The sequence below is a fragment of the Crinia signifera genome, chromosome 4, assembly GCF_055691185.1.
Source record: "Crinia signifera chromosome 4, ASM5569118v1, whole genome shotgun sequence".
Classification (NCBI taxonomy): domain Eukaryota; kingdom Metazoa; phylum Chordata; class Amphibia; order Anura; family Myobatrachidae; genus Crinia; species Crinia signifera.
This window is the reverse complement of record NC_139220.1, coordinates 160,969,905-160,987,515: the sequence shown is the minus strand read 5'-3', so window position 1 is coordinate 160,987,515 and position 17,611 is coordinate 160,969,905. Positions and strand designations below refer to the sequence as shown.

Sequence of the window (17,611 nt, the reverse complement as noted above, 5' to 3'; positions counted from 1 at the left end):
GGGCATTCTCATGGTAAATCGGCCCGCGACTTCGGTGCCGGGCAAGTGAAATCCCCGGATGTCAGCTGCCAGCCTAATTCCTGCCAAGGGTGCACGCAAATCTAAGTGACCTGAGAGTCACTTAGATATACGTGACCGTTCCACATCATTCGATGGTTGGCTAACATCGAATGATGTGGGTGTTCACCCACAGGCTGCACATGGATGTTTATGCTAAAAAAAGTTTGGTGGATGCGCAAGGCTGTGAATAAACCTGAATAACCTACCTAATTTGAACCTGTCAATTTGATTTAACAATCTTTGCTCAAGCATGGATATCCTGTAAACCTTAACTGTAATGAAGAAGTGTGGAATACTATGCTAAAAAAGTATATCTTAAAACTAAATTTAAACTATGGAAGGAGTTACATCTCTCGCCGACATCTTCGGTATACAGACACTTCCTGCTTTGTTCTAGAATGCCTAAACATTTGTTTCATTTTGCTGTATCATTACAATATTTTAGATCCATATCTGTTCACCAGTTTTCTTTTCTACAGTTGTTCTATTTTACATGCACTTAGTAGATACATTTACTACAAACATAATTATCTACCTGTACTTGTTGCTCCCAGTATTTTGGAGACTGGTACATACGTCCCCCTGTTTGTATGGACAAGGGAATTTGAATATTCCCATTCATGTTTAATAACTGCATAGGAAACCCAGATGTGCCAGCAGAATGCGCCGTTTTATCAGAGATATTCTTTTTCACATCAAAGCTCTCTTTGCTGTCTTCTAGTTTAACGCTATTAATGTTCATTGGAATCTCCCCCATTTGGACTATTCCACAACTATCCTGAGGTACAGAAGTGTTAATTATAGTCTGAGATTCAGGACAGGTAGCATGTGCAGAAAATATTGCCCAAGATTCTACATTAGGTAACTGTCCTGCACTTGAAGTACTGGCAGGTACTAAACCATACAACTGACTACTATCCACAGTTAGCAGCTCCTGGCGAAGTGGAATGTAAGCTTGCTGCTGGCTCTGCACAGGCAGTGCGAGGACTGCAGCAGGACCATTCTGTAAAGAGGTGTGGTTTATAGTGTAGCCGTCCTCAATTGGTAAGTCAAATTTTCTTTTTTTTACCGGCTGAGATAATCCAGATGAGCAAGAACGTCTATCCTGAGAGCTTGCTGTACCAATAATGCTAGAAGAACTCTGTCCATCAGAAACAGGCTGTCCGTCCACCTGCTGCTGAAGGGATTTGCTCTGTTGGCCCTGCTGGCCATCAACATTGTGGCCCTGTCGCAATTGTACATGGTGAACTGGGATGTGATGCTGATCCAGAGGTACACCTGGGCTTACAGTAGAATGTTGCAAAGGAGAAGCGATGGGTCTAGCAAGCTCCAACAAAGAACCTGCTACATCAGAGCCATCCATGTAAAAGTAATGATTCCTTTGCTGATATACGGAAATTGGAGAATGTACAAACTGTTGCATTTCTTCAGTTCCTTTGCTATTGAGTGAATCTAAGAATTCCTTCATGCGGTGGGGTGGTATTGTCTGGGCTTTCATTCTCAGATAGTCTTCATACGGAATGGAGTTTTCTAAAGAATGGTTCATCCTGCCGACAACTGCAAGAAATGGAAAAACTAAATTACACAGAATTGAAAAGCATGGAGAGCCATAACCACAATTCAATAGGTGCGATTGCTTCCAATGAAGCAAAAATAAACCATACTAAAAAATTTAGTGACAAACTCTTAAAGCAGACATTATCATGAAAAAAAAAATTGCTGAATAAGCAAATCTAAATAATACAACAAAGATAAGTATTCTACAACTATTCCCACATGTACAGATGTGTCCTCATACATCTAGCCTTAATACACCATGTAGTGGAGATATTTGTTGTGAGTGAGCGATCAGGTCCCAAGTAATTGTGCTAACGTATGGCTTCTGCCAAAACGGTGTCTTATTTGAACAATTGTACAAATCTGGAGTGGAACAAAAAATGTGTGGTACTTGTTTCCTAGCACGGCCACACCGATTTGTATCAGGGTGATTGTGTCTGAAAAATCGCATCGGTCGCATCGCATGCGATGCGACCGACGCGATTTTTACATTGAATCAAATGTGAATAGGGCCCCTGGGACCAATGTAAAGTAGTCCCCAGACCCCCAATTTTACCCCCTCAACGGCACCCCACGATTGACGCCAACCCAAAGCGTGGCGAGCGCAGCGGGCCCGCGAGGGGCGGCGGTACGCGTCCTCCGACCTTTTCATACCCCCACTATCCACGTCGGCGTGGAGTTGAGAATATAAAGTGTGGCGAGCGCAGCGAGCCACCGAGCCCGAAGCGTGGCGAGCCCCGCGAGGGGAAGCGTATAACTTCACAGGTATACGCGTCCGCTCGCCACGCTTCGGGCTCGGTGGCTCGCCACACTTTATATTCTCAACTTCACGCCGACGTGGATAGTAGGGGTATGAAAAGGTCGGAGGACGCGCAGCGCCGCCCCTCGCGGGCTCGCAGTGCTTGCCACGCTTCGGGTTGGCGTCAATCGTGGGGTGATGCTCACAATAGATGGGGTTGCGTAACTTTTTAACCATGAAGGGGCCATATACAATGTGAAATGGGTCATATTGGCCCATTTCACATTGTTTGCTATGTAAAATGGACTTAATCAAGTCCATCTCATCTTGTGCCATTATAATGGCACAAGACCGACGCGATGCTCCCGATTTCAATGTTAAAAATATTTTAACATTGAAGCCTATGGGAAAATCGTGTTGGTTGCGTCGCGGGCCATGTTAATGCACGCGACCGACGCAATGCTCCCGATTTTGCCTTTGCCAGCAAAATGGACCTGATTTCAAAGGAAATCGGGTCCATCGTGTACCTTAACTTTAAGGTACACGATGGACAAGATTGTGGCCGTTCTAGGAAACAAGTACCAAATGTGTAAAGGAAAAAAAAAAATGCAGAAGCTACATTGTAGTGTATAGATTCAGAGCCTTATGATGTGTACACACGGTCAGATGTGCCTTAAGATACTATCCACGATTCGATCGGAACCAGATCGCAAGGCACATCCGATTTGCATACAAGTCTAAATATATAGTGCAGATCTGCACTATATAGTCAAGGCAGACAAGACTTTCTGCCTTGCAATACGTGAACGCGCATCGGGATCGGATGGGCATCCAATTCGATGTTGACTATATAGTCAACATCGGAAGGCAAATAGTACCGTGTGTACACACTATTAGTCGAACACGGATATACAAAAGTCACATTTTTTTTAATTTAAAAAAAATAAAATAAAAGTGTGTCACTTAACGCTAGAAGATTCTCACATGACCTGGGAAGCGAAGAGGCTGTTTGGTTTAACTGCAGCAAATATGTAGTGTATGGGTAATAGGGTTGACCTACTGTAAGTCATTAGGTCGACAGACACTAGGTTGACACATGAAATAGGTTGACATGGTCATTAAGTCGACAAGCATTAGGTCAACATGAGGTTTTCAGGGTTTTTTTTTGGTGTATATGTCGACTTATATGGTATCAACATGGATACCGTATAAGTGTATGGTGTCCCCTCGGGAACAGTGCCATGCTACGTGTGGCACACATTCTCACTCTATGCCCACTTGGATAGTAAAAAAAAAACAAATCCACGAAACTCATGTCAAGCTTTTTTTATGTCGACCTAGTGACCGTATCCCATGTGGATACATCTGTATTTGCTACACTACATCAGGTAAGCTAAAAGTGGGATTTTCACGGTGTGGGAACATAAAAGTTTAACAAAGGTTGGGTATACCTTATTCTGGCATTTATAATCAAAATAGTCACTGTCCTCATGTCCATCAATGTCAAGGAAAGTAATAGTTGATAGCAGATCATGAACACTTTACCAGTAAAGATCCAATGCAGTTTACAGTCTTAGGTCTGAATCTGTGAGACAAGAAAAACAGTATTAAGTCTACAAAATCAAATTAGGGCATATTCAAATGTTTAATAGCATCAGATCGCCAGTCTGAAGTGATGGGAGATAGCTGGGCAGTATTCACATAGCTTTTAAAGTGCTGTTTTTTGGGGGGGTTTAGCTGTGCATAGCAACTGAACCTGACAAAACGAATGGGCGTGACACGAAATGTCCAGTTCAGACATTGAAATGGATGACAACGCATTTCAGCTCGCCAGCCTCAGGGAGCGCCCGCCAGCAGAAACCACTAAATATAGCTGCCATGGGTGGGAGTACGGGTGGTAACAGTTGAATCTTCCCCTTCATTATTAAACCAAATATTCAAATATACATATATGCTGTTAATATTTACAAAACTTGAAAGATCTTATTTTCTCAATATCATCTGAACAACTTATTTGAGAGTACCAACCTCTTATATACATGTACAAAAGGATTTTGTAAAGATATAACAGGAAACCATAAGACCCCCCCTGGTACCTGCCGCTGGTAGCCGCTCTTCCCCCCTGCCCTGGTACCCGTTAGCCCCCTCCCCGGTACCTGGTAGCAATCCATCCGGGCAGCGGGGCAGTGCAGTAGGCAGCGGCATGCCAGGGCTCCTAGTCGGCAGGTCCCCCACTGATGCAGGAGCATGATTCAGGAGGAGGCTGAAGCTGGCGCACAGACAGCGGGGGCACTGGGGATCGTGCTCAGGAGAAGGAAGCGGAGGAAGGTCCATTAGGAGAATGTCATTTCATCGTCGGGGGTCCCTGCCGCGAATGGGAAATAGCGGGCCCGAAAATTACATATGCGCATATCTAATGAATCACTAATTAAATATGCACATATTTAATGAACTAATGAGCTATTTCCCATTCGCGCCATGGACCCCCGCCGATGAAATTACAATCTCCTAATGGACCTTCCTCCTCCTGAGCACGGACCTGCCCGGATCCCCAGTGCCCCCGCTGTCTGTGCACCAGCTGCAGCCTCCTCCTGAATCATGCTCCTGCATGATGCTTTCATGCATCAGTCTGGGACCTGCCGACTAGGAGCCCTGGAATGCCTGCTGCCTACTCTGCCTACCATGCTGCACCGCTGCCCGGATGGATCGCTGCCAGGTACCAGGTGAGGGGGGGGGGGGGGTGCGGTACCAGCTGCAAGGTACCAGGGGAGGGGGAAGACTAGTGTGGGATCTTAAATACCATTTCAGAGCCATTATCACTGCATAAAAAAACAGCTCTGAAACGTGTAGGACTCTGCTTTTTAAACGTGTTGATATACCGGTTATCTTTAACCGGTAAATCAACTCTGGCACTTTCCCACTGCAGCCTTAAACATTTTGAAAGGGGAAAAAAACGTCTATATATCGTTTAAAAAGTGCAGTGTGAAAGGGGTATAAGTTTTCATATCTAAACAAATAGGTAAACCAGTTTGATAGAGCTTCTATGCAATAACAGGAAATAATATCAAGCTTCAACTGGTGGGCATAAAATGAAGTTGAAATATAATAGATAGCAATCAAGTACATCACACCCTTAAATGTGAAGAAGGGATTCTGAGCAATATTTGATGGTGAACTATTAATAATAGACACCAAAACATACAAATAAAATAAAAACACGGTACTTGTTTCCTAGAACGGCCACAATCGGGGGTAATCGTGTACCTTAACTTAAGGTACACGATTACACCCGATGGACCCGACAAAGGCAAAATCGGGTCCAAAATCGGGTCCAACGCGTCGGTCGGGTGCATTAACATGGCACGCGACGCGACCGACACGATGGACCCGATTTTGCCATAGGGTTCAATGTTAAAATATTTTTAACATTGTAATTCGGTAAAAAATGGGAAATGGGCCAATATGGGCCATTTCTCATTGTATATGCCCCCCCCCCCCCCCCCCATTGTGATCGTCACCCCACGATTGATGCCAACCCGAAGCGTGGCGAGCCCGCTAGGGGCGGCGGTACGCGGCCTCCGACTTTTTCATTCCCCTACTATCCACGTCGGCGTGGAGTTGAGAATATAAAGTGTGGCGAGCGCAGCAAGCCCGAAGCGTGGTGAGGGGACGCGTATACCTGTGAAGTTATACGCGTACGCTCGCCACGCTTCGGGCTCGCCACACTTTATATTCTCAACTCCACGCCGACGTGGATAGTAGGGGTATGAAAAGGTCGGAGGACGCGTACTACCGCCGCCGTTGAGGGGGTTAAAATTGGGGTCTGGGGAGAATTTTACATTGAATCCAATGTAAAATAGGGTCCCAGGTACCCTATTCACATTTCAATCAATGTAAAAATCAGGGCCATCGCGTCGGTCGCGTCGCATGCGATTTGGTCGCATGCGATGCGATCGACCCGATGCGACCGACCCGATCAAAATCGGTGTGGCCGTTCTAGGAAACAAGTACCAAAAACACACTATATGAACAAAAGAATTCTGACGTCTGGCCGTTACACCAACAGGACTGTAATAAAGAATATTTGAATACAATGGGTGTATTCAATTATATGCCGCCTGATTTTCAGGCTAAAATGATGGGAAATCCTGTGGCGATATTAATTTGCTATATATATATTTTTTTGCATGTAGAACACTCACTATGGTCAGGTTTAGCAACAAATTCACACATTTCAATTAGCCACCCCCGTGATAGCTAGCTGAAATGCTGGTGAAAACTATTGAATACCGCCCAATGTCATTATGGATTTGGTCCCTTTGATGCAGCTATAATCAACTTCCTCTCTTTTGGGAAGGATTTACAAACGGTTTCTGTGGGAAAAAGCATTTACAAAAGGTCAGACAATGATGCTTTCCTCGCAATCTTCCAGTTCATCCTAAAGGTGCTCAATGGAGTTGAAGGTAGGGCTGTTCCTCATCAAACTCATCAAATCCTTGATTTGTGCACTGTGTCACAGTAATGCTGAAACAGAAAAGGGTCTTCTCTAAACGTTGTCAAAAAGTTGGAAGCATGGTATTTTTCAAATTGTCTTGGTATGATGAAGCATTAAGTTTCTCATTCACTGGAGAGAAGTAGCGAGCCCAAACCATGAAAAAAAAGTCTAAAACCTAATCTAAAATCCCTGTTTCACCAAACATTATGCAGTCAGGCAGGTAATGTTTTCTCAGCATCGGCCAAACACAGACGTTCACCACTCCACAAAACACGTTCCCACTGCTCCACAGTCCAGAGCTAGTGTGCTCCACAACACTCCATCTGACAATTGGCATTGCACTCGGTGATGTGAGGCCTGCTATACAGCTGCCCAGCCATTAACCCCTTCCCGACGGGGCCTTTTTTGTTAACTTTTCTTTTTTTTTCCCCCCTTGCGTTCAAATAAGCGTAACTTTTTTAATTTTCCGGCTATATAGACACATGAGGGCTTTTTTTTTGCGGGACAAGTTGTACTTTTTAATGGTACCATTTACTATACCGTATAATATTCTGGGGAATCAGGAAATAATTCAATGTGGGGTAAAAAGGAAAAAAAAACGCAATTCCACAATTTTGCGCTGGTTACGTTTTTTTTGGAGTTCATAGTTCGTTTAAAATGATGGGTTATCTTTATTCTATGGGTCATTACGATTCCGGTGATACCAAACTTATATAGTTTTCGTTACGTTTTACCACTAAAAAAAAATTGAAAATTTTACGGTTTTTCTAATTTGCGTCGCCATGTTCTGCGGCTTATAACTTTTTTATTTTTCCACCTACGGACCTGGGTGAGGGCTCATTTTTTGCGGGCTGAAGTGTACTTTTTAATTAATACCATTATGGGATATGTGCGACTTTCTGATCTCTTTTAGTTATATTTTTTTGGGTAGGCGATGCGACCAAAAAACGTAGTTTTGGCGTTGGGAATTTTTTTCCGTTTACGCCTTTAACCGTGCGGGATAACTAATGTTATATTTTAATAGATCGGACTTTTAGGAACGCGGCGATACCAAATATGTTTATTTTTTTATTTTTTATTTATTTTTATTTGTGAAATGGGGAAAGGGGGGTGATTTGAACTTTTAATATATTTTTTTTTTTTAAACTTTATTTTTTTTTTTTTTTACTTTTACTACAAGGCCCCCTAGTGTACTTGACCACTAGGGGGGCGCGATCGCCTGTACTAGGTTCAGCCATAGAGCTCTATGGCTGAACATAGTGATTTTCAGCACTTCCTATTACATCCTGCCTCAGGCAGGATGTAATAGGTATGCTGACATGGCCAGCACAGGGGTCTACATTAGACCCCTGGCTGCCATGGCAACCGATCGGCACCCTCCGATCTCGCCGCGGGGGGGCCCCGATCGGCGCCGGAGGGGGGCGCCCCCCCTCCGATCAGCTATTTAAGCACTGCGGGCGCTTTGCCCGCGGTGCTTAAAGGGTTAAACGGCCACGATCGGCGAACTCGCCGCTCGTGGCCGTGAGAGCAGGTGCCTGGCTGTAATATACAGCCATTACCTGCTCTCTTTCAAGCCAGCTCACTCCGTGAGCTGGCTTGATTCCCCCGCAACCGTCGTATGACGTATATATACGTCATACGTCGGGAAGGGGTTCCTGCCACACCATTTTTGTGCTCACATTAATGGCCGTGTGTCACAAACCAGCCAGGTATTGCCATACCTTAAGAACGGTCTCATTTCATCATCGTGTGAACTTTGGGAATCCTCAAACTGGGCATTTTTCCGGGACACTGATATTCACCTCCAATAAGGATATCCATACCACATGGTAACTATATTCTGGTGTTGATTTGGTCACAAAAGTCAATCCTCCAAAAACTTGAATGTTAGCTGGAAAAATCTTAACCATCCGTTTTTAATATTTTTGATTTTATATCAATTGAGAATTCTCATGTTTATTGTATTTGGTGTACTATTTTTATTTATTTTTTCACTTATTGAATATATATTGTAATAAATTCTTTTCAGGAAAACCCCAGCGCTGTATCATAGTTCTTTTTCTTTCTATATTGCACACCTGGGAGCCTTACACCCTCCCGATACAGCAGCTTTAGCACTACTGGTGGTTCCCTTTTTAATAAGTCCTGGGAGAACCTGACTGAACATCACAGACAGCAGGGCCACTCTCTTGGTGGAACACAGTGGCAGCGGAGAGCAGGCAGGAAGGCAGCAACCGTCTCAGGATGCACCACCATCGTCATCAACAGCAGCAAACAGCTCTTGGAGCCCTCTCCTTGCAGCAGTGATCCAGCGGCTGTCATAGGGCGCAGACTGGCCAGCAGTCCATGCCCTACAGGAAACCATGCAGGGACAAGAGGGCAGAGCTTCTGAGGAAGGAAGGAGCTGGAGAGTGGGCGGCGGCCAACGATAGCACCCACTCCGGCCGTGGAGCAGCCAGCTGGGTACTGAAGACAGTGGAGAGGCAGCGACAAATAAGGTGTGCAGGAAGCCTGGAGGCAGCAGGGGACCTGGTGTGCAGGCTGTGGGGATCCGGCAGCCGGTATACGGAAGGCAGATCGGGTGCTCAGAAGCAGCAGGGATTGGGTCCTTGAGCAGCCCCAAATTGAGGCCCCAGCTTCTGAACAGCAAGTAGGTCGCAACCTGCAGGGAAGGAGGAGGAAGTGTCCCCCGGCTCCGCGAGTCCTGCTAAAGGTGGTTCAGATAGAGGGTAGGGCACTTTAGAGCAATGGTGTCAAACTCATATCCCTCCAGCTGTAATGAACTACACATCCCAGCATGCCCTGCCACAGTTTTAGCAATCCATAATATAAAATCTGTCAGGGCATGCTGGGATGTGTAGTTCCACAACAGCTTCTCTGCACAGTAAATTAGGCCACACCCGCCTGCTAGTGTTTTGAAATAGCTGCGGAAGACCTGCTCTTATACAGCTGTGGTGGGTTGTCCACCACTCTGCCCGGCTGTTTGCACAAGCGCACCCTCCCACGACTAGATTCTGCTTCCTCCCAAAAAAAAAAAATCTGGTCGCCACGGTGACCTGGCTCCCGGGGTTTGTCAAGCCCTGGTCTAGATCATGCATGTCCAAACGATGGCCTTCCAGCTGTTGTGAAACTCCAAGTCCCATCATGCCATGCCAGTTTTGCAATTAGGGAATGCTAGAACTATGGCAAAGCATGCTCGGATGTGTAGTTTCACAACAGCCAGAAGGGCTATAGTTTGGACATGTCTAGAAGGTTAAATTAAATTGACTGAGGTACCCATGCATGGATATCTGTAAAACCTGGACTGTAATATCAGTTTGGGAAAATTTTAAGGGTGGCTTACAGAAATGTGTAAAGCCCCATACACAGTATAAAAGTGTGTACACACTCCCAAGGGTGTACAATGTTGGCAGCAGCAGGGACCCGGCCCCGGCAAGTGCACGCACACTTGCCCATACTGGCGAATGACGATAATATAAGCAATATCACTGACAAGGGTTAAAATGAGCGTGATCACTCATTTTATCACCCAGTTTGTACGGGGCTTTTGATTATCTTTCAATCTGACTGGTCGGAACGAGAAGCTGGGAACAAATTGCAATCAATCAGGTACTCTCAAAAGCTGTCAATTTTTCAGTCAGCATATGAGCTTTGCTACACAATTCTACATTTTCTTCGAATTTTTGTTGCAAACCACAAATTGCTTCAATTAACTGTAGAATCCTAGCTTGTGTTTGCCCTGTCCATGTTCTAATGGGAAGCGGTCATCTATTAGAATGAACTTAGGTCTACAGTCATTAGGTCGACCCCACTAGGTCGACTGGCAGGAAGGTCGACCTGACTTAAGGTCGACATGGGCCAAGGTCGACATGACTTAAGGTCGAATTTGCATACAGGTCGACATGAGGAAGGTCGACATGAGGAAGGTCGACTGGTCATAAAGTCGACATGGGTTTTTCACTTTTTCTTGAGCCGACATGTGCCGACAGGCGGTATTTCATGCCCTACCATCCACTAGGGCGTGGAGGAGGTTAATAAAGCTGTGGCGAGCGAAGCGAGCCACCGTGCCCGAAGCATTGCGAGCAAAGCAAGGATCCGATTCTCATTGCCAACTGTGTCCATGTCGACTGTGTCGACATTCGGGTCAAAAAACCCATGTCGACCTTTATGAAAATTCGACCTTAAGTCATGTCGACCTTGGCCCATGTCGACCTTAAGTCAGGTCGACCTTCCTGCCAGTCGACCTAGTGGGGTCGACCTAATGACTGTAGACCCAAGTGTGGTCTGACAGATGTACCGATTCCGTTCTAATATCCAGCTCTGATGGAAAAGCTGGGAGCATAAGGCTGGGTGCTTTGGGGAAACATTTAGAAGTATAGTGTCTGTATTTAACAAAGTACAGATTAGATTTCATTGGGGAAAAAAAAGGATTAGTAACTAGGGCAGGCAATTTTGGGTACCAACTCCAGCTTCAAAATAAAAAAGCACCTATGAATCAACATTCCCCAGGCACTCCTGATCAGTAAAACTCAGATCCAGTGTTCACCTCAGTGCTGTTTTTTCGGGCGTCCTGCCCCACAAGGTGCATCACTGCCACCAGGCATTCCCCTGGCTGGGCAGAGTGGGCTCGCGGTCTGGCAGTGGTGGCTCCTGATTGGCTGTCGCTGTCCCTATACACATAAAGTATAGGGAGCAGGGTGCCACTGCTAGTCTGGCACACTAACATCACCCCGGTAGCGCCCCCCCCCCCCCCCCCCCCCTCACTGCACTGCTGCTGCCCTCCTTCTCATGGTGCCCGGGCTGCCATGTCGCGAGGAGTGACGTGACCAGATGTTCTGTCAAAGTGAGCGGTCGCAGCGCTGGTGATATCCCCGCAGTGACGGAGCCCAATGACCTGTACCCGGGGGACGAGAGGGCTAGTGTTGACACCTGGCCAGAGGTTGCGCGTGCGGCAGCCTGAGCGCTGCCACCGACAGGAGGCTGGGTGATGCCATGTCCGATCCCTGCAGTAGGTGCTGGACTGGCGAGTGCCGTCCAGAGACACTGACTGCCCTCCACATACATGCATGTCACACAGCCTCCCCCAAATACAGTACATACATGTCACACAGCCTCCCCCACATGTATACGTCACACTCTTCCCCCCCACATACTTACATAGTCACACTGCTCCCCACACACACAGGTCACAGTTTGCTTCACACACAGAAAATCAAAACCTTACTGTAATTTCCCAGTGTATGACGGTTTTCCCAAGTATGGGATTCAAATTTAGCATGCGGGTCATTTTCCTTATACAGTATGTAATGGGCATTATAGAGTATGGTAGAATATGAAATAGGTATTACAGTGTGGCATACTGTGCAGTGGGCATTACGGTGTGTGGCATAACGTGTAATGGGCATTACGGCATGCAATGGGTTTGTGTGACGTGTAGTAGGCATTACATTGTAAAATGATCTCACGGCCTAAACTACCATTTTTTTTTTATTAAGAACCCACCCGGGTGGAAAAAAATTCATGGGAGAACACTGAGATCCATTGGTCTGCTCGGAGATTCACAAATACCCCCTCCTCTATTCTAGCTCACAGCAGTGCAGACAACTTTATGGCTATGTATTCATAAAGATGGCACATTCACAGAAGAGAGCACAGTGCTGTGTGTTGGTATGCCCAGTCTTCACACACAGGTAGACTGGCGTGAGGACATGTTGCACATGGTGCAGGGGAGAGGAATAGCAGCGTTGTGCATTATTTGCTGGAAAATATTCTATAGTAACATGATTACTCAATTACTTGTTGGCAGAAGTGTCTTTATACAATTTTTGGAAATGTTAAATTGATTCCCCTAAAGATTTTATGGAATATTTATGTCTACAGAAGCGTATACAGTAGTAGAATATATTATTCAAATAATAATTACCTCATGCTGCCATCCTCCACTACACTGTGATAATTACTAGTTGCCACATGCAGCCAAGACACATTCACTCCAATATAATTAACCCATCCTGTTGTCAGTATATACACACACACACATATAATACTACTAGTAAGCACGCTCGAAGCAAATGCTTCAAAAGCTAGTCTGCTACCTTGTGATTGCCTCTGTGTTTGTGCGTGTGGGAGAGTAAATGCCAACAGATGGCAGTGTTTCAGAGACACACAATCTCAGACATATGTATAGATGATCTCATGGCCTAAGCTACAATTTGAATCTTAATTACCCCAAGGTTCAAACTGTAGTCTAGACAGAATACAAGTAAATGATCATTTGAACTTTGCTTACAAACATGAAGTTATGCTGATCGAAAACTTACAGCCCACGCTTACTGTTATTTTTTTCAGGCACTGCATTAATCCACTTGTATTTTTGGAGCAGATAGCCAATTTGTTAGGTCTTTCTAGTTTTAAGGGTCTGCTATGGCTCTCCATACTTCAGCATCAGGAGTGAGGTTATAAGTTATTAAAAGGGGGGTGGAGGGATTCTACATTGTTTAAATGCCGCAGCATTTAAACACTGCTTAGGGCATCACCCTTGGCTCAGCTGGATAGCCAATTAACCAAATGGGGTAGTGAACACTTTTGAGCCAGATCCCGCCGATGTAAAGTGTGGCTAGTGTCGGGCAGGTTCACTAGCCAAATCTGCCCGGGCTTTACTTGAATTCCTCACTTTTCCTGACAACAGCATCTGCTTGTGTAATACAATTTAATCTGTAGCTCTCTGCAAACAAAATCATGCAATTGTGACAAGACCTCTATATAATGTACCATATGGTTTTTATTTCATAAACAGAGAATTTTCTTGGCCCTCGTTTGTTTAACGTAATGGAGAACTAGCAGCCATGGCACAATCTATGACTGAATTATAGATTTCATAAGAAGTGCCATCATCAGAAGCCCAGTTGAACATGCAGTTACTGAGGATATCATCAGACTGGACTGCATGATCAGGCTTATCGTAAACAATCCACGGGAGTGCGCATCGTTAATTATATAGTGAGTACACACTGAACAATATGCACAATGATATTATGAATGATAGTCATCATGCATATTGGTTATTAAAATCAGAGAGTGCACCAAGCTTATACAGTACCTTTTCCAGGGAGCTTATAGTCTAAAGTACTTTAGCTCAATAATGCATTTGCAGTATTGAGCTGAAGTAGTCAATGCTTTTGTCTCTGTTTATCTTAAGTCAGAGGAACTGCAGCAAATGCTGCTCACTGATTGGATCTTTTTAGCTGCTCCCCAGTCATGTGGTTTAGCCTCATGCAGTTGATGTCATTGGCAGGTGCTAAAAATTAGGGATGGTCAATGAAAACCAACCAAATGATGGATGAGCTTCTGACATGAAATCTTTTGATGCAATGGTGACTGATCATCGCATCAAAAGAATTTCAATAAAAAAAAAACATTATTTGATTTGCATATGTGCACGAAAAAAAAAAAAAAATTGTGCATGCGAAAAACCTGAGCACGAGAGCCTTCAGATGTCACTGGGGGGGACCCAATATAATCATCGCAACACCATAGATGAAAGCAAACATAAGAATACTGCTATTGAATGGTAAAAACACTACTATAAGTTTAAAAACATTGATGGTTTGGAAACATCCTGATGCGATGTCCATCTCCACTCATAAGAACACAAATGAGATACTTTTCTTAAAACCCAGGTATGAGGTAGAGGAGACCTGTGTTGCACATAGGAAAATCTGTGGTACAGAGCAGGGTTGTGAACCCGAGACTTTGACCTGAGACTTTCAGTTCACACATAGCAAAAACCTGCGTTAACACGTGTTCATGGGGGGGGGGGGTGAAAAATATTGAGCGAGTTATGGGTAGATCTGAACCAATCAGTAAACTGCCCAAATGAATCCTCCTGGGGGCAGCTTAATATCAAAAAGGCATACTCTTAAATCAAACTGAAATAATTCAAGAAAACAGGGTATAACACACACATGCCCATTTATCAATTACCGTATATACTCGAGTATAAGTCGACCCGAATATAAGCCGAGGCACCTAATTTTACATAAAAAAACTGGGAAAACGTATTGACTCAAGTGGGACCCGCACTCGAGTATAAGCCGAGGGGGGCTTTTTCAGCATAAAAAATGTTCTGAAAAAGTAGGCTTATACTCGAGTATATATGGTAATATTTGCAGTTAAATATCTGAAAACTATTAGCCACAAATATTAAGAATCGCCTTAATGTATCAGGAGGGACCGCCGCAGGAATCTCCTTCTTGCTGTGATCCCTCCTGCACATCCACATCCCACATTGGTTTCTATGGGGGATGCGATGCCGAATGTATCAACATTGGGCAGCATCGCAACAGGTTCTTGGGCTACCGCCATTCTAAGATGTAGCCTGACCACCAGGGCAGTGCTTCAGTGGGGGGGGCAAGGTGATCAGCGCTGACAGAGCATGCACAGACCCTCCCTTCTTTTGTAGCCCTGTCCCTGTGTGTGCAGGATGATACATCCCTACAATAGGATCACATATTACAATGCGATCCTGGGCGGTAATATTCCGCCCAGGTATGTGATCTGTAATAAATGGGCAAAACACACACACAAAAAAAGAAAGCAATCACACATGGCTCAGACGTCCATTAAACTGGGTGACTATCAGAAAGTGACAGATTTTGGGAGTTTTCCCAAAATATATATATATATATATATATATATATATATATATATATATATATATATATATATATATATATATATATATATATATATATATATATATATATATATGTGGAAAGAATGGGCGGCACTCACGGGTTTAAATCCAAGAATAAACTTTAGTGGGGGTGTCACAGGAAAACCGACGTTTCGAGGCTTCTCTGCCTCTTTTTCAAGAGGCAGAGAAGCCTCGAAACGTCGGTTTTCCTGTGACACCCCCACTAAAGTTTATTCTTGGATTTAAACCCGTGAGTGCCGCCCATTCTTTCCACGTCTTTGTACATCTCAGCATCGGGAAGGCAACACGGTCAGTTGCAGCCAGACAACCAGAGTGCCGACCGACCCCCGAATAAATAAATATATATATATATATATATATATATATATATATATATATATATATATATATATATATATATATATATATATATATATATATATATATATATATATATATATATATATATATATATATATATACACACACACACACACACACACATACATACATACATACATACATATATATATATATATATATATATACACACACACATATACATACACACAAGGCAGCACTTACTTGGAAAGAAGCACTCACAGACAGGGAGTGATGGTCAACGTTTCGGATTTTAATCCGTTTTCAAGACCTGACAAACCAGGTCTTGAAAACGGATTAAAATCCGAAACGTTGACCATCACTCCCTGTCTGTGAGTGCTTCTTTCCAAGAAAATCCAAGTGAGTGCTGCCTTGTACCCCCTCCTGCATTTACCCTTCAGCAATGCTGGAGTGCCGGTTTCCAAAAATCCATATATATATATATATATATATATATATATATATATATATATATATATATATATATATATACACACAATTTTTTTATTTGGAACCATAACAAGAATTATATGTTACTGAAAGGAATCTCCATAGTCATCTAATTCAACTAACATTTGGGAACTAAATGCAGCCCCGCAACCACGGTATGCGGGGACAGAAGGAGCAGCCTGGGGGCACTAGTAACTGTCCAGCAAAGTACGAAGCTCCAGGGGATAAGTAATAGCTGGCACAGTCTCCGGGCTGCGCGCAGTACCGCCGCTCCTCCATCTCCTTTTTATTAAGCTGCAATTAATTTATTTGCAAAGCCTTCTCAAAATGGAGCTGTGGCCGCTCCCCCCGTACATCACGCCGCTGCCCCTGATGAAACTTTTATAACATGCATCTGCCCCATACTGCGAGCACCGCGCACCCTGGCATGGGCAGGACCGTATACCCCCTCCCCTGCAATCTGTGGTCCCCAGCCGCCACGCCTGTAATGTGCGGGGCTGAAGCCCTATGCCTTGTCCCCGGGCAGCGGACCTGTTGGTGCAGCAGGGGGGGTGGTGATGGACGGATGTTGCTCCATAGCCGGCGCTACACCGTAGAAGCAGCGCCGCCGGTGCCCGGTAGGAGGGCGCCGGAGCTGAGCTTGGTCCCGGGCATTTACCTCTTTGTTGTTTCCGGGGTGCCTGCGGGTTCCCGGGGTTAAGGGCGGTCTCATCAATACAGTAGAGAGGGGAGTATTCCCAGCAAGCTGCTCAGAACCGTCTGTCCGCCGCCTTCTCCCGGCGCTGTCACGCACACAGCCAGCACTGTCACAGGCAGCGGGGGGTCCGGGGTGCGCCAGGCGCCATCTTGCATTTACCCACGAACTCCGACCCCGAATGCACAGCGCAGCTCGCGCGCCTCCCAACGTCACTCCGGGCATTGAGCGCGCGCTCGTCCTCATCCTCATCTTCGTGCGGAGAGTAGAGGCCGGGAGCGCGCCCTGCTCCTTTCCCCTCCGGGCGTGCAAACGCGGGCTGGTGCTGCTGCTGTGTGAGGCTGTGAGCGGGTGCGAGCTAGGTTCCATCATTCGGTATCAGATATTACAACTCCCCATAACATTACCAGACGTATCGAAATCTCCTAAATTCCATCGATCCTCTAATGCTGTGCATGCAGACACGTTACCAGACAGCAGATATCCTTGCTCCTGCTCATATGTTGATGTTGAGTTACTGCTAAACAATGTGTGTCCAGC

General features: G+C 45.0%; 1 protein-coding gene across 1 annotated transcript in view; it reads right to left on the bottom strand.

Annotated features, from left to right (window-relative positions):
- Positions 1–17,297, bottom strand: part of LOC146074595 (transcriptional regulator QRICH1-like) — a 37,300-nt gene extending 20,003 nt beyond the window's left edge. The window contains exons 1-3 of the mRNA XM_083182890.1: positions 17,036–17,297; positions 3,808–3,941; positions 596–1,617 (exon numbers count right to left, since the gene is read on the bottom strand). Coding sequence (XP_083039016.1) covers positions 596–1,606 — 1,011 coding nt within the window. The 5' untranslated portion in view covers positions 1,607–1,617; positions 3,808–3,941; positions 17,036–17,297. The remainder of the gene's footprint in view (positions 1–595; positions 1,618–3,807; positions 3,942–17,035) is intronic.
- Positions 17,298–17,611: the final 314 nt, after the last annotated feature.